This window comes from Emydura macquarii, unplaced genomic scaffold (assembly GCF_026122565.2).
Source record: "Emydura macquarii macquarii isolate MOO-44397 ecotype Brisbane River unplaced genomic scaffold, CSIRO-AGI_Emac_v2 contig_312, whole genome shotgun sequence".
NCBI classification, from domain to species: Eukaryota; Metazoa; Chordata; order Testudines; family Chelidae; genus Emydura; species Emydura macquarii.
The window spans coordinates 4264362-4283107 of NW_027130449.1; the positions used below are offsets into that span (position 1 = coordinate 4264362).

Sequence of the window (18746 nt, forward strand, 5' to 3'; positions counted from 1 at the left end):
TTATTTAAAAAGCCCACTGTGCTTTCAGTCTCTGTATAAATCTACAGTAATATTTTTTTCATTCATCTTGTAAAATGAAGGGGAGGAAAAGCTGGGGTTTTGCTTTTAGGCAGTTTCATTTTCTGATTCTCATGCCCGAAATTGCAATGTTTGCCAAGGCTGAAGGAAGACGTTTAAAAACAAAGGCAACTTTGTTTTATTACTATTTATTTATTTATTTTTAATATTGAGGAGTCATTAGTACTAGGTTTTACAATGCTTTTCTTTTAAAACAAGTTGGCCTGCTTCCACCATGCCCAGGAAGTAATCACCTTTTCTAAAACACAAGGCAAATGCGTTCTACAACCCTACTGTGCCAAATCCTGCTCTTATTTATACTCTGTACAACCCCACTGAAATCAATGGAGTTACAGACGTGTAATGGAGAGAAAAATGTAACCCACCATGTAAATGTGGATTTTATTTAAAAGATATAAATCCTCAGCTTATACACGAAAACAAGATTTGGTTTTAGTTTGGGGGAGTCATCAGAATAATATAGTGGATTTCTGTGAAGACTCTAAGAAAGGCCTCACTTTTAATGCTTAGAAAATCCGTTCTTCCACATCCTCATTCCTGGCAAGATACAACTCACGTCTGGGTGGGCGGCGAGGAGGACTCCAGTAGTGTCACACAGCCATCCAGGGAGATGCAACATTATCTCCTGGAAGTATACAGCTAATAGATGTTGGAGGTGCAGATAATCTGTCACCGAAGAAAGTCCCATGACTGACTTGTCTGGTGACGATGAGGAAGAGGCCGGTAGCTAAGGTGGGGGAGGGGCCTCTGCTCTGGGTGGGGTGGTTCCCCTCAGGCTTGAGGTGCAAGAACCTCCACAGTCAGAATCCACGTCCAGGTGCGGTGCCGAACTCTGTGGTATGTAGGACTGCGGTACCGAAGCTCCTCTCACCAAACCGGCCTGCAGAATCCCAGAGGGAAACACCCACCAGTAAGGTCATAGTCTGGGCCACTGACCTTGCGGCTTCGCCCCCATTGGCGGCACCGTAGGGAAGCCAGGTATCGCGGCCGGGGCTTGCCTCATATGAACAACCTCCTCGCTGTCCGAGGATAAGGCGCTGCTGTCTGATGGCCATGGCGCTGCTGACTTTGAATGTCTCATAGCACAGAGAGCCTGAACGATGGGCACGATGGGAGCGGCTCTTGCCCTTTGGCTTCTTGTATGGACTACGCGAGCAGGATCGAGGTGCTCGGGAAACGTGCCGCGAATCCAGCGACCTATGTCGCTCCAAGGCCCCATAGCAGTGCTCTGTCCTGTGTCAGTCCTCCAGAGATCGGCGGCGAGAGCCCAGTCTGTCGCTGTCCTGACCCAGAGAGCACGATATCAACTCCGGGGACCACCTGCACACCGGCAAATGGTGCCTCAGTAACGGGGACTGCCAAGCAGAACTGTTAGCCAGCTTGCTCCGCGATAGGTTGCCTGCCGGTGCCCAATCTTGGTGTAGCGGCCTATTGTCCCTCAGCGGCGGCACAGGCAACGCTAGGAGGTCCCTCATTGCCTGAAAGACTGCCAGGTCGATGGCGCCACCAAGCAATGAGGGCCTCTACCACTCCCCAGAGTCCGTGGGGGTCCCAGTGCCGAGGTCGATGTTTGCAGTGGCAAGGGGTCTGTCTGAAGTGGGGAAGATTGGCGGCCTGATGTGGATCTTGCCTGGTCCCCCTTGGTCTTCTCCACCAGCAAGCGTCCCCGCTCCATGCGAGTCTTCTTCGGCCTCTTCTTTGGTATCACGGAGGGTGATCGGTGCCAAGAGGAGGAAGAGGGCGCCAAAGGGGCACTGTGCGCCAAGATTGTCGTGCTCAGCGCCAAGTCCGATATGCCAGGCTCCGACATTGGTCTAAGTGCCGATTCCATCAGGATGGCCCTCATACGAATATCTCGGTCTTTCTTGGTCTGTGGGTGAAAACGTTTACAGATTTTGCACCTCTCACGGACATACGCTTCCCCCAGACGCTTTAGGCAACTCTGATGTGGGTCACTCCTCGGCTCAGGCTTCTTACACAAAGCGCAGAATTTAAATCCCAGGGAATGGGGCATACCCCGACCCTGGAACTCTAACGACTAAAGAACTAGAAATAACTATAACAAAACGATTAGCTATGTACACTAGAACAGCGAACAAACCAGTAGGTTCAGCAAAATAACTTACAAAGGCAAGAGACATTCCAGCACCGTCACTGGCAGCAAGAAGGAAGTGAAAGGGAGGGGGAGCCGGCAGCACCTATATGCAGGCGCATGTGCGCACCACTGCAGGGGGTGCTATAGCCAGCTTGTACAGGTACCACTAGGAGAAAAAGTTTTCCGGCATGGGTGTATGTGGCACACAGACACACCTAAATTGGGAATCGACATGAGCAAGCACTCGAAGGAGAACTGGAAGAAATGCCATTGAAATACAAAACAATGGTTTTGAGTGAATCTTTCCAGCAAACACCAGGAAATGAGTTCCAACATCTTTATTAGTAGGAAAATATGTAATACGCAGAAAATGGAAATCCAGTTCTTTCAAAAATGGCTGAATGAATCCAACACAGCTTAAAATGGGGAAAATCACTTTTCATCTATGCAAAACTGAGGAACACACACTGAAATTCAGTGTCACATTAATACAGTTGTGACACAACAAGATTTTACAGATTACACTCTTTACTGACATACACTAATGCTAAACCTTTCTGTGTTAAAACACCAAAACAAACCACAAAAGCTAAAAACATGGAGCAGTAGACCCATATGTTTGCAGTCTGCAAAATATGTTGTATTCTCTCACACAGAAGGCATCTGCTAATTTGGGGACTGACTATTAGAAGCCAAGCCCCACAGAAGTTACAGCAGCATATGAAAATGTCATGGTTTTGGTGCATAAACTGCTCTCCCTAAGCTTTTCCTATGCTCTTTATATTTCTGGGTCACATTAAAACAGCTCCTTACAGGATGATTTGGACTTCTGATGTCAGTTTTTGTTAGCAGTCCTCACTTTCTCTTCTGTCCTGCCCCCTCCTGCCCATCCTCACTGGTGCATGCCTATTTAACTGAATGAGAAGCATTTCAATTGACATCAGTGGACACTGTGGAGACCCCTGACCTTGTGACTGGGAGTTGGCGATGTCCAGCACCTCATCATGTTAAAAGATCTGTCCTCAGAAGCTATGACACGGTCTATACTCTCCCTAACAGCTGATGCTTGTGGAAGTATTAAGACGGCCATTTAATAGATTACACAGGTTTCTATTCACTGCTTTAGATAAGGGCCTGATAGAATTTTCATTGTGGCTCAGATGTCTTATTTTATATGGCAAAGATCATAATGTAATCAGAATGGTGAGTAGGGGCCTGATTTTTATCTCACACCTGAAGTAAATCAGGTATAATTCCACTGAAATTATAAAAGCGATATAAGATCAGACTCAAGCTTGTGTCTTATCAAGTTAGCTGAGGTAGCTGAGAAAAGCACGTGGAGAATGCAAGTTAACATCCACTGAATATTTATGTTAACAGATCTAGCACAGGTAAGAATCCCTGGTGTATGAAGAATGACCAAACTGCTGCAGCATCAAGCATATAAATCAGATGAAAGATGCTATAGCGAGTCTAGGAAAAATTCACTTGTCCCAATAAGGAATGTGTGTCTGAACTTTCATACAAAGATCCAGAATTCCTACATTACACTGTAAGGTTAAATGCGCCATGCTAAAGACTGATACAATATGTTGGCCAGCCATTATGGTGTGTGAGTAAGTAAAGTGCTCGGAGCTAGAAGGATTCAATGGCTAGTCAAAGAGAGGATGTGATCACCTCAAGCAGATTCACTGAGTTGGCAGTGAAGGAACTGTCAGGTGAGTAATGGTACATCCTAGGCAGGAAGAAAAATAACCATTCATAAAGTCTAGTGCTCCTGTTTGACGAAAATTAACAAATACACCTTCCCTTGCTTGTCAAAAAGCCACCTCAGAGCAAATCATCTCTGCTAGTTTCTATCTCCACAACGTATGGATACTTCAGAGCACTGCAAATTTATGTAGAATGCAACCTACCAGACAGGAAAATAAACTGCTTCTGCAGAGCATGCTTTCCAAGAACATAGGACTGATATTACACCTGGATGATAGATGTTAATGCAGCCTTGCAAATGTTTACCATTTACCAAGTTTACCAACCCAGGCACAAAAAATCTTCTCAGTGATCCTTTCACAGGATGATGATAATGAAAAACAAAATCCTAATGACATTTTACTCATCTAGCAAAAAAAATTAACTGCCTACAGCAAAGGGCTGAGTAGAATTTTGCAAGGCTGTTTTAATGGCAAAACTGGATCATAACAGAAAACTTTTGGAATTGTACCTACTGTGCTACTGAATTTTTCTATCAGAAGTTTCATAGCATTCAGTTGGACATCTCTAGGTGTTCAACACAAGAGCTTAGCAGAGGACTGTAATTATCATTCCCTTTCATAGTTCTTCAGTCTACAACTGCTTTAGCTACCTATGGAAACCAGTTGTGATTAATTTTTAAGAAGCAATCTTGGGAAAACGATTTAATTAGAAGTTAATGCTGGAAACCAGTATTCAGAGGTGGGCAAATAATAAAACAATTAATTTGCAAATATTTATTGTGAATAAAAGTGCCAAGTCATGTGTGCTTTGATTCACGGAGTTATTCATTATTCATGAGTATTTGGGAGCACACCTTATATATTCATACAAACATTCACAAAGCCTGAAAGTTTCATGGATTTTTATCATGAATTATTATTTGTCTGAAAACTCACACTGTAAGGTAACTGTCAGGGATTGGCTACATGGTGAGGTAATGTGCTCTACAGGGGTGTGATTTCCAAAGCACACTATTGTGCTGCACATTACTTGGCCCATCTAGCCGCTGCTTGTGTGCACTAAAAAATCCCTGCTGTGCTTTAACATAGCATTGGTTCAAACAGCACTACATTAAGGTGAGCCAGCAGGATCTATATGGACCAAGTAACACACAGCACATTACTGTGCTTTAGAAATCATATCCCCGTAGGGTGCCACCCCCATTCTCCTCCCCCTTTCCCCCCAGGGTAGTTAAGCTGTCAGCCTCATTTAAAAAGTTTTAGTCATCCAGTCATGGAGTAGAAACAATATTAGATGTCAATGAGATGACAGCCCACGTAGAAAAATAACCAGCAACAAATAGCTGAAGCACACAGTTCATGAACAACTCTGAAACTTCAACTAGTGTATCTGGCCCATAGTTACAAATGTGTATATTTGAAGAAAATTGGAATTTGTTCACAAACAATTTAAAAGGGGTATGAATTTGTAATAAATATTTTTCATAATGAATGGTTCTACAAGCTCTACTAATAATCATTCTCATGCTAGAAAGAAACCAAACTGGCCTTTCAGATGGGTTTTTCTTTCTGACAGGTTAAGTGGATTTACACCTTGATGTCAATCAAAGCTAACATGAAAGTAGTTGACACTTTTTCTGTTAACGTCATCAATTTTAACATATCTAGAGACTAGGGAATGAAGAGTTTGTGAAATAATGTCACCGAGGACAATTCAGTGTGGCTCCTGAAAAAGTTGTGTAGGGATATACACCGCTTGTAATAATAACAAAAACATCATCATCAACATCATCACCACCACCACCACCTTGCTCTTATCTAGCACTTTTCATCAGCAGATCTCAAAGTACTTTACCAAGGCAGTATCATTATCCCCATTTTACAGGTGGAGAAACTGAGGCACAGAGCAGTGACATAAAAGACTGGCTTTCTATCCATTCTAGTTAAAATTAAATGTGTCTAATCTTCAAGCCCTTGCAATAGGTATCAAGAAGACAGAACACACACTGCATGCAGTCAACAGTCAACATGCATAGATATAATTTCGTAGTATTCTACATAAATAAAGAATATGAGAGCGCTAAGCACTAAGGAACATCCATGAATAAAATTGAGGCCAAGACAACAACCAGGATGGAAAGAAACAGGGTAACAAGCTGGAAAAAGTGAATCTTTTAGTCCATTTAAATCAGTGATAGGAAAAAAACAGTCACAGAAATATGCCAGCAGACTTGCTTTGCTTCCTACTGGTGGAGGTTTTCTGCAAAAAGAAACAAACCCTTTTCATCTCAATGAATGGAACATCATATGACTCTCTGGTGTTACTAATCTTACCATACAGATAACTTGGCTTCAAGCAAAAGCCTTTGAAAACGTGCAGCTTGCCATCTTCCAGAAGTCACCCTGTTAGGTCACCCAGGAATATCATAAACAATCAAGATGACAAGTTTGCTATAGTACCTAAGGCACTGACTCAACACAGTAATAGTAATGGTTCAACATAATCCCTGGTTGAAACTCTACTGAAGTGAACAGAATTCAACAACCATGAATTTAGCCAAAATAAATGCATGCATATTTAAAGCTGCTGCAGCAACTCCTACATCACAAAGCACTTTACAAATACCTGAGGGTGGACATACTCTGAAAAGTAACTAAAAATGTCAGCATGAGGTTGCAATTATCACCCATCAATGACTTACAGAATAAATCTGCTCAATTTACTAGTAAAAAAACTGAAGCAATGGCAGTGTGTTTTTCCAGGATCTGAAATTCAAATGAGGAGTGTGTGTTTTCAGGCCTGCAATTCATTCAGCAGAACTAAGGACTGCAGGCCATATTCTCTCCTCAGTAACACCTGTGCATCCCCAGGGAAGACATACCAATGACAAATGAACTGGAGATCTGAATTCCTGAAACACATCTAGAGGTTACAGACAATGAGTTGCCCAACCAGTGATGGACACAAGATCTTAGGATGCACTAGTCAGCACCATGCTTCTGAGGACACAAGCATGTACTACTTGCTGAACAAGATGGATTAAGAACAAACCTTGTTCTCATGCATGCAGTATTAATGGTATACCTATGCAGCTGACAGCCAAGTGAAGAAGCAGCACATGGCACAGACAAGAAAAATAGAGACATACAGAGGAAGAATAATCTGGGAGGGAATGACTGGACACAGGTAGAATTAACAAAGGATGGATGGAGGTAAAAGGTCACAAACCGATGAAGCAAGATAGGAAAACAATAGGGGCCATGAACACTGGTGAATCTAATTTTATTTGTTTGAAAATAAACTTTGGAACAAAATATCATCATGTTATGTAAGCATGCATGGTGCTTTAATGATCATATAAACATCTCTTTGCCTGTTTCCCCATCTGTAAAATGAAGATACACCCCCACTATGAGGAAGACAGCCACTCATTTTCTAACGCGCTCTTGTTAGCTGCACATTCTCTGAATGTTGTGTAGAAGATCAGTCAACATAAAATACACCCCATTTAACACCACTATCAAATCACCTTTCAGGCTTTAATGATCCATGTAGGTATTCTTCTTCCAGTTGTTCTAGCAAATATGATTTTGAATTCAAAATGTCCTCTTGCTTATTCTGTCTGTCTGCTTCTCGTATGGCTTCATAAGCAGCGCTGCGTTTCACCTGAACTGAGCCTCAACGAGGTTTGTCGGGTCTGAGAAACTCAGTGATGTTGAAAAGCATGCTCTCTCACTGTCAGGCACAGAATGAATCTAAGGTACCCAATGTCCTTGCTTTAAAGGTCATTTGGAAAGGTGTTGCTCTATAAACACTGCTTCATGTGTGACAGGGTTATAACTTATGGATGGGAAAATTTCACTGTTACTCAGATGTTCTGTAGGGACTTCGATGACTTTACCTTGCCACAAAGACAGACCAAGAAAACCTCCAGAAATTTTTTCAAGTGACAATAAGTCCTAGATTTTAAGACAAACCCACTGGATTTACAGTCCCAACCTTCGCTGAGTTGCTGGCCAGGAACATTAAATGGATATATGTGCAAGACCACCACAGAAGTAACGGAAATCATGTTTCCGATGCAGTGTTACTCATCAAAATGGTCATCCCCCTAACCCTGTCAGTGCATTAAGATTCCTTACACGAACGAATACCCTGAAAGGTCATTGTAGGGTTGTTTGGATGTCCCGGTCACTGAAACACGGGAAAAGCCAAGGACACACCACAGCGTGGCAGGGGAGGAGTTAGCACACTTCTAAGTCCACTGTTCATTTCAAAGCATGGGATTTAGGTGCACAATAATAATGCAAACTCCCCTCAGCTCCTGGACAGTATGGCACGATGTGTCGGCAGGGATAGCTAGAAGCTCTATTAGCATTGGACATCTACTGCTGGGAGAGCTTCTGGCATTAGATGTCAGAACTGCTGCTACCATCTACTGCTTGAAGTGTGCTAAGGGGGAGGAGCATGCAGAGGGAAGGAAAGGAGTGAAAAGGAGGTCAGACACAATAGAAGAGAAGAGAAAAATTACAAGACAAAGAATATTTTACCCTGCCAGCAATAGCATCTCCTATCAGTGCCAGACAAAGAGCACTGACTCCTCCAGAGAAGCCAATTCAGGCATCGGGAAGTGCAAAAGGGACACGGTTGAGTCAGAATCCCCCAGGTTAAAAGATAAGAAAACAACGGGGCCACAATGCTCACTTATAAAATATTGAACCTCCTGGTTTTTTGCCATTGTTGGTAAAGAATTGCATTGTGATACACATGCAAAATGAACCCTGCAAATCCAAAGGGGGCCCAATGAAACCACAAAATGTTTACGGATCACAAAGGAAGACAACTGATTTTTTTTTACTATCAACTGTTTGCTTGGAAGGGTGTTGCGCCCAGCTCTTCTAAAGCAGGGCAATAAAAACTCATCCCACACACAGAGAATCAATATCTCAGTCATTGCAACAGAATTTTCCCACCAGCTTAGTTAATAAGGCGATGTGGTTCATATCAGAAATAGTAAAATGAACAAACACTACAAGCTCCAACTAGTACTACACTAACAGAAGTCAGGCCATAGTGCTGTGATGCAGGTTCATTAACAAGGCCACCTCATAAGGAAACCCTCTGAAGTTGCTAACAGAATAATTGTTTGGTTTTCAAAACTGAGCAAACCCAGCTCCCACTGGAGTCAACTTGAGATCAAGGTGCTCAGCTCATTTGAAAAATCAGACCACAACTGTCTACTGGCCTGACCCAATGCCCACTTTCCATTGACTTCACTGAGCATGGAAACACACACTCACTGGCTACTACTCTTCTATTCAGCATGGAGTTTTAGTTTTCAAGCCAATGTTTTATCTATGTAGACTCAGCCAACATGTTGCTCATTTTCTCTGTTCAATGCTGTGTGCTTCGAAGAGTGTGTTTTTACTAGATGTTCCCCTGACACTGGAGATCGTTGATGAAAAAGAGGTTTATGCAGACTGAAAATCACTGTGACATTACGGACCATTTAATTGATTATTAGACCTGCTTAGAGGCATGTATTAATAGGACAGAACTTCCATGTGTGTGTTTCTCTCTCATTGGTGAATTGCAAGAGGAAGGAATGAATCCCACTATTCTTCAGACTACTGTGTAATCAGTGTAATGATTCAAAATAGAGGAACATAACGTCAAATCTATAACTGGAAAATAAAAGAACCGATGGGTAGCTCATTCTAAAACTGATCAGGACAGAAAGCAAGGCATATATAAAATATAACAATGCTTTACCATAGCACTGAGAGTCTCTTCCCAATCCGGCCTTTCTCGAGGATGAATGCTCCTCTGAAGCTCTGGAACAAAGTCATCCTCTTCTGTATGTACAGAAGACTTCATCATTCTAGAGAGAAAACACAGACATGCTTGTTTCTTGCTCACAAATTCCTAGCAAATCTTATTTCTGGCTTCACATTGGTGCATCATGTGTGAAAAACTCTCTCACATCAAAATGCAAAGACTTTTAAATATCTGGTAATCATGCAATCTTTTGTGGGGTTTTTCTTTCTTCTTCTGAGCACACGAGCACCTCAAGAACATAATATAGTTGAGAAATCTGCATTCCCAAATTTTAAACTATTGTTTATTTTGATTTTTTTTTAAGCCTTCATCCTAATCACTGGACACTTGGAAAAAAAATTTTAAATATACAAAAAATTAAAATTTCCTAACACATTCAATAGATTTAATGACTGGCCTGGCAAGAAAGAGTAACTCTATGAATAACAATATCTGTCAACAATCACTTCTATCACCATCTCCTGTCCCACTTTTTCCCCAAATGCTTAAGGAAAAAAAGATGGCCCTTGCAGCATGCCTGGAAGGTTAGTATATCTAGACCAGATGGCTCCAGGTATGGGTCATCAGTTATTGCAGTGCTTGCCCTTACCCTGTGTGGTGCTGAGTGCCCCTGACCCACACTCATTTCGATGGTGTTTGAGGCATGCTCAGCACCTAAGTCTCTCAGGCCAAAAATTTCTGCAGAGAAGAAGGAGCTCATTTTCAAACACCTTGCACAGTTTATTTGTATTCCATCACAGAGATTGTTGTGGATTTGGGAGCTCAAGCCTTCTAAAACAAATTATTTAAAAAAGCTTCCCAGTTCACCTTTAAGGCATCTCTATCATTATTAACCAAGTGCTATTAAACATCATGTCCGCAGGCCATGTAAACATCACTTTGCAGGGGACAATGGCAAAGATGTAAAGCACTAAATCCCACTGAATATCTGGTGTGATCCACCCCAGCTTCATTAATAACACGCACGATTCAAAGCTAATCTTTATTAATCGGATTCCATATATTTATTTATTTAGGCAAACTACTTCATTAATCAGCACTGCATATATATGAACCCAAAGGAAGGGTGAGCCAAATGTTAGCTGTGATGAATTGTCTAGTTTGACTGAAGGAATAAATATATTGAAAGTCTTTACAGAGCATTGCTATGCACTTTGTGATTCTTTAAAATGTATCAGAGCAAGCATTAACTAAAATTTGTTAGTGATGGTTCCACCTTTTATCCTGAATAGACCACCAACCGTAACTGCTAGCTTCCTATAGTAAAAACTTAAACTATAAAGGTGTAAAAAGCAATATATAGTTGAAAACATGAAGTGCTCCATAAATAGTGATTTCGTAATGCAGATCAATTAAGCATATACTGAAAATAAATACAACACTTCAGTTACAATTCCATTAGAAAGACAAAAATAGCCAAATAAATGTATGAAATCAAGAGACAGTTACAATAACTGAAATCTAATTTTATAATCTAATTCTACAGCTGCTAGGGCCCTGAGGTTGGGTAAACTAGTTCTTGATTCATCTAAAAAAGGAAACCCATTGTACAGGAGCTTTGCTTACACACACAGCCCAGTGCCAGGCACATGGACATATTCCATTGCCCTGCACTTTATGTAACTATTTACAGCAGTACAAAGAGTGTGTAAATCATTTCCATTCTGATTTGGTAGCATTTTGCACTGGTGTACATTGCAAGACAGCGGAGGTACAGGAAAGGAAAATAAGGCGGAAAGGAAAATGGGGCTGACAAATTCTAACCCCTTCTAAGTAGTACATTAAACGCGTGTAAAAACAGGGTAGCAAATATTTTACAATGAATGGTGAAACCAGATGCAGAATATGTAACAACTTAATTGATCTATGTTTGAAACGTCTAATTAATTTGCATTTTATGCACCACACAAGGATACTAATGGCTTTGGGCTTCCATGGCGTATCAAACATGGAATAAAGCTCATTTATTTGCCCTTCTACCACAAACCAGTTATGCGATTTAAACCTTGGTTTCCCCAATCAGAGTTTCCAACAACTCAGCCACACTACAGCTGAAGCAGTGGTAAAACATAAAAGTTAGTTGTATCGTTCATCTAGGGTTTGGACAGGGATCTTTGCGAATATCTGCTGGATCTCATCTTCCCTCCCTTTCTCCTTCTCAGGCCCCCAGACCCAAGTTTATGAGGGGAAAAAATGCTCGCTTCAGAAGTGAGACAACATAAAAAGGTATCCTGGAGAACAATCATCTCAGAAGCCGCCTAGCCACCATACTCAAAGCCTCAAAAACTTCCATAACCACAACTGCCAGAAGTGTAACCAAGGAAGAAGACAGGAGAGCTGGCTAATGAAACACTGGCCTCAGATCTAGATCTATTAAACACACACATTCCAAAGACTGTGTATACGTTTTGCAGCAGACGTCACACTCAATTTTTCTAGTGGATCACGTGCTGTACAAAAGTACAGCAATTCCACTGACAGCAATTCCAGGCCCCAGGGGCAGAACAGTCAATGGCCCCCCTAGAAAGGGATGGCTGAGGTCCGAGTGGGCTTCCAGCAGATATTTTTACTTATTTATTATGTGCCATGCAGGTTCTTGGGCAGCTGAGGCGGTATCATCTGCTACCCAGCTTCCGGGTCCCTTGGACTCCACAGGGAGATTACTGATGAACCTGGGAAGCTGAGTAGCAGATACCGCCTCGTCAGCCACCCAGGAAACAACATGGTGCATAATAAATAAGCTCAGCTCAGGGTAGGGGCCAAGAGCACAAGCGGCGGGAACCTCAGGGGAAGGGGAGATGTGGAGGAAAGGAGGATATGTATCTATCCTCCCATCCACCTGGGCCTTTTTAAATCACCGGGTCCCCTGGGCTATTGCCTACCGCCCTTCCTCCTCCTCCTCCCGGCCCCATCAGTGGGCCTGCACAAGTTGTAAGGAGTGCATGAGACACGTCTAGCAATAGGGCGGCCTTGTTTTTAGACAGTTTGTGTGTAATTTTATACTTCACTTCACAATAGCATTTTGTATTCTCACACCGTTAAAACCAAACAAAATACTGACTGGTGGTTTTCTCAGATTAAAGTTCTTAAAATAACAAGGCCACCAAGTATGAATTTATGCCTTTATCATCACTTCAGATTACAAATGAGGCAATTCCCACCTTTGATTTCTTATCAGACACCTGGTTTCTTAGTACAATCGTTCCCCAGCCAATGAAGTTTTTAATTTCCTTGAGACAAGCACACTTTTTGCATGCCTGAGATTCCACCTGCAATGTGAGACCAAGGACAGGTTCCTCCCATGACTGAGCATGCCAGGTTTTGCACATTTTGCTCAAGACTTTTGATGAAGTTTGCAGGAGGTCAGTAAATGGCAATTTTACCTTGAAAAAATCACAGATATTAGGAAATCCCTCAGGATAGCGAAGGAACCAAATTGGGTATACAAAGATGCACAGAAATCAGTGGGAAATTTGACCAAACAGCCAGTCTTCAAAAACCGAATATATACTCCTGGTGTAACACGTCATTTGGCAGAGTCTAACGAGCGATTTTTCTCCAAACCCACTGACGTACATTGATAGAGCAGCAAGTCACTGAACCTTGGAATCCAAATGAGTCAACGGACCCACTAATATGAATTCTCATTGGCTGCTCAGGTTCTCAAGCTGCTATGAGCTCACTTACCCCACCCTCTAATTACTGCAGAGTGCAGACATCCTGCAAGCTAAGGGAAATGTACCTGTGAACCCAGAGCACTTGACTGTAAGTCTGGCTGGTTGTTTGGCAAGGATTTCTGACGGGCTAGTTCCAGGTGGACGGAGGGAAAAAACCTTTCTGTTGGCATGACATTACGCACCCGGTGTCATTCAGGAGCTGGCAGGAGGCCTAGCCCTCTGTTTTCTTGATCTTAGTCCTGACAAGATGATTAGTTTTAGTGCAATATGTGGAATTAATTTACAGTAAGTTCATACAAAGACTATAAAATGGGGAAGTGGATTTACAGATGATGGATAATAAAACGTGCACACATTGTATAAATTACAGGCCTGCTTCCGACCCCAGTCATCACTAGGAGTTTTGCCATTGACTCTAATAGTAGCAGACTTATGCCCCACCGCATATTCTAAAATAAGCCTGAAAATCAACAATAACAATTTCCTGAAAATTTCCCAGGGGGTCTCCCCACAACCTTAATTATGTCCCATGACAAACAAGAACAGCTCCACAGGAGCCGTTCCTGTTTATTAGGCAACCAGTATCATTTTTTAAAACTGCCTGATTGTGCATACAAACCAGAGACTCCCTGCTCAGCAATAAATTCTTCCCACTAAGAATCTGAAATACAGCTAATGTATTTACCTAAAGAAGCAGTTCTGGCCTCTCTCAGCTCATGTAGGGGCAAGAGGGACTAAAGCTTCTCAATTATATATCTTAAACAAAGAACTGATGTTGGTATTTATCATAGATGTTCTCTGATATTTCAAAATTCAAGAAAGTAAGATGCAATTAGTCTAAACACCAAACACAAACAATGGTATTTACTCCTGGAAATCAAAAGTTAGTTTGTAAGAAAATTGTACACATAGCCTAAGAGTATCTAACACAATCTGCACGTCTTACCTACTAAACATCAGAAACAGGAACAGTGACTGGCTTGTTCCCATCCACGGATTTCTTATACACAGGTGTGAACAAATTAAGTCTCAGTGTCATTTTACATAAAATATTTAACAGAGACATATTGTAGATATTAAATGCAAAACAAAAAGTCTCCCTCATACTGAACCTCTCACACAGGAGCCTGATATGCATCAAAATATCAAATGGAATTTAATATATACCCATAATGAAAACAAATACATTTTACATTTAAAATGGCATTTCTTAGTCTCTTTAGTATCTCTGAATGGTCTTCAAATGCAATCTGACACCATTACATTAATAAAAAAGTTCTGTCCATGCAGCAGGCCATTAAGCAATCTCTCTTCAGATGAATAAACCCTTCTTCATTGTAAATTGAGACTCAAATGTACTGGAACAAATATTTACAGGACATTTTACAAAATTCACAGTTTGCATTTACACCCATTTCTGATAATCTTAAAGATCTCCGGTAGGGTGAGTTTCCCAATGTCAAATTACAGCTGGCTACATTTCATGTCACATTAACACAGGTATCAGGAAAACATCTTGATGCCATTTTCGGGATCCTCAAATCTAATTTGCTGATCCCATCAAGTACTGCATTTCCTTTTCTCCCGATGAGGAATTAAACACTCCAATTTAACAGCTGGGTTCACTTACTATGCTGCATTACTGAGGGTTAGACCCTACCACAGCACACACATCTACTCTACAACATGCTAATTGTCATGGGATCTTCTTTACATCGACCAAATTCTCTCTCTAAGTATTCTCCTTTTCATGATTACATCTGAATGTCTTGGGCTCCACTACAGATGTCACCTGGATTTAACATAAACTGAAACAGTACTGGTGAGAGTCCTCTCACTCTGTTACTCTAAGGCCTGGTCTAGACACAGTTTTTGTACTGATGTCATCAGTTCGGGGTGCGACTGTTTACAGATACAGTTCTGTCAGTACAAGCCCCACTGGGGATGCAGTTATACCCGTAAAAAGGTGTCTTACAACAGAACAGCTACACCGTATAAAGCACCTTTACACTGATGTACCTGTGTCCACACTAGGGGAAGCTGTACTATTTTAAATACACCGGCACAACCTTCTAAGGTAAACAAGGCCTTGCTTTTCTGAGAATGGGTAACAGTTACCATATTTCATTGGCTCCTGTTCTTATTCAGGATGCACGTGAGATTATAAAGGTATTTGCCTCAGTAAGTGTTACTGACTTCATGCTTGAGGCCAGATCCTCAGCCAGTAAAAATCCACATAGCTCCACTGACTTCAGCAGAGCTATGCCAATTAACACCTCAGCTGAGGAGCTAACTCTTAGACTCTTACAAGCCAATAAGCATTTAGTTACTATGACGAGAGATGCTCCAGAAAACAGATAGGCAAGACAGAAGCTATGTCAGTGTTTACAGTTTTCCTTTTACTTCCCACAGGAAATACTGCAAACACTACTTCCATCACGCATCTTAAATGACCTTCATTTTGAGGGGATCCCAGGCCCTACCTACCTTCCACACAAATACGGTGTCCTCTCACTCCTGTTGTTGAAAATTATTTACATCGAAAACAAAGATTCATGAAATTGGGGTTATAGAGTCATTGACACTAGCGGTAGAAATCCCACTGCATTTTAAGTTTCCTAATGGAATCTCCACATTCTGGTCTTTGTCACACATTTGGGCCTTGATAGGCTGAGACGTATGGTAATCATGGTTATGGACTACTGCCTGCTGACAACATTCAGATTGATGGCATTCCTTTCCCAGGGAGATGATGAATTATCTCCTAGGTGTCTGATGGTTTGGTAGCTCTGTACTAGCATAGAAGTATTATGCATTTGGAAAGTTAGGCTCCTCACATCAGACAGTTAATTGTCTGTTTGACAGATACTCATTCTTTGATGACTATATATATATATATATATTTTTAATTAAATGCCATGCCTGAACTTTGGGTTATGCTTCCCCAAGGAGACATTAGCCATTTCAGTCATCCATGCTGTTTTCCCCTCCAGTGGCTTTTCTCTCCGACCTCAATCTAGGGGGCGAGGACTGCTGATAACTGATTTATTATTGCATTTAGTACTTATACACCACCACTGTTGTGCATGGGACTTCTCAGCCAAATGAGAAAGCATAGTCTCCTGCCCTGAGGAGTTTATGGATCCAAGTGGATTTAAACTCAACTTCTAAGGCTCCCAGCTGCCTGTGATTTGCACTGGAGCTACAACCCTCATCAACTTTTGCCTGAAGCAACTCACATTGCAGCCAGGAGTTCTCCAAATCCTTGAGCACACCAGATAGCACAAGAGTGGGATTTGCAATATTACAATACACTGAATGCATAATTCAGCAGGGGAGGTGCCACCAGAGCTTATTGGAAGAACTGTTGGTGTTTGAGATTCTTTAAGGTAGGGATCAAAAAGGCCATGGTAATTGTGCAGAGAAGGAGGCTGCCCAGGAAAAAAGTTCTGAGTGGACATTTACCACCACAACCAGCCAGAAATACCTGGAGGCCTTCTCAGCTCCCAAAACCTTCCCTTAACCTTCAACACTAGGTGATAGTAGTAATTAAGGCATCCTTGTCTCCTCAACATAAGTGCTTTAAAATCTGGTCACCCTAACCTAGGTGCACTGTCTGATCTTGAACTACAGCTGCAGGAGTAATTAAGCTGAAGGTAAGATAGCAAAGCTTTGCTAACACACTACCACTATGGGTCACTGCAACCAGGCAGCACAAGAATCTCATGCAAATCATCTTCTCAAATGACCGATACGCCCTCTACATAGCCAAACCTAATAGGACAAAATAAAAGAATTATAGAGTCTATGTAAACTCCATCACCTCCTATAAATTCAGGACAAATAAAAGAACTGGATGGAGGGGATTAACAAGCAGACTGACAGCATAAAAATTAAAAGCAGTGAAACCAGATGAACTTAGCACTTCGCAGTGCTTTGCTAATGTTAACCAATCAATCCTCCTAAGGGCAAAGTAAGTATTTTTTCCATTTTACAGATGGAAAAATTAAGGCACTAGGAGATACAGTGACCTGCCCAAGGCTACGCAGGGAGTTAGTGCCAGAGCCATGATCACAACTCAGGAGCAACTGACCTTTGCTGAGATCATGCATCTCATTTACCTGATCACAAGAGTCAGCAAACAAAATATATTTGGAATTTTGGGGAAATGAGCAATGATACAGTAACAGCAGGGTCCTGGGTAGCCTGATCAACATGGTGGGTGAGACTGTAAAAATTATGGAGATGTTAATGTAAAATATACTATATACAGTGAAGAGAAATCTTTGTGTCAAATATTTGTAACTTATCTCCAGGGAGAGGAAAGATGGAAAAGAGAAAACTGGAATACTAGAACTGTAGCAATTCTCAAAGCAGCTAAATAGATAACTAGAAAGTACTCAACTTGTCCTTATTCCAGACCCAAGACCCATAACTCAGGGGGAAATATAGGCACTAAAAGGTGGGGAAAAACAAATGTTTCTTCAAGTAAACATGCCTGAGTCTCTTCTGCCCCACAAAACTAAGGCTAGTACAGTGAGTATACTGTATTTTGGAAAAGCAGAGCCAACACAACAGCTCCTGAAAAAGTGAAACAAGAGATGGGAATTGAAGGCTCAGACTATAGACCTGGGACACTAATTCATTTCAAGTGTTTTAAATCAGCATTGTCAACACCTTACTGACTACATTATGTCTGTCTGCATAATTAGAAATATAATTTTAACGTCTGTCTCAAGGAATCATACAAGTTGGAGATGGAAAAGACTTGCTAGGTCAGCTAACTCATCTCCCTGCCATTGCAGAGTTGTTTTAGTGCTTCCCCCAACCTACGTAGAACAAACAAACAATAGATGTACTGTATTTAATCCTCAAATATAAAATGAGAAGCTGGCATAACAAATTTTCTCAGTTGCATTTTTGTTTTATTTAATTTGATTGTTTTTATGCTCTATGCAAACTAAAACACCTAATCTTGTACAGAAATTCATTTCTTTGGAAAGCCACTTTTTGTTATAAAATAATAAAAGCTAACTAAAAAAAAGTACTGCCATGGGCAAAATATTAGGAATCAGAAGTCAAAACAGTCGTCCAGATCATTTTGTGCATCATTTTCTCCCCCTGTCAAACAGGGATATTGATACTCCTTTCCACTTTTGTAGCCTTATATGAATACAAGCATTATTCCTATCATCACCTTTATTGTGTACTGGAAAACAGAAGTTTGTTGTACTTATAGAATTTTTCACAAATAAATGTTTTAAAATAAAAGGCAAAGTAATATTATCAAAAAAAATATTTCTCGGTGCTTGAAATTTGAGATCTTCCACATATGCAAATTT

At 41.3% G+C, this 18746-nt stretch overlaps 1 protein-coding gene across 4 annotated transcripts in view; it reads right to left on the reverse strand.

The window, feature by feature from the left end:
* The window catches only part of ARHGAP32 (Rho GTPase activating protein 32), a 316253-nt gene that overhangs the window by 210055 nt on the left and 87452 nt on the right, over positions 1-18746 (reverse strand). For all 4 annotated transcript variants that reach the window (XM_067563763.1, XM_067563771.1, XM_067563754.1 and 1 more), the window contains exon 2: positions 9662-9770. In XM_067563763.1, the coding sequence (XP_067419864.1) occupies positions 9662-9770 (109 nt within the window). The remainder of the gene's footprint in view (positions 1-9661; positions 9771-18746) is intronic.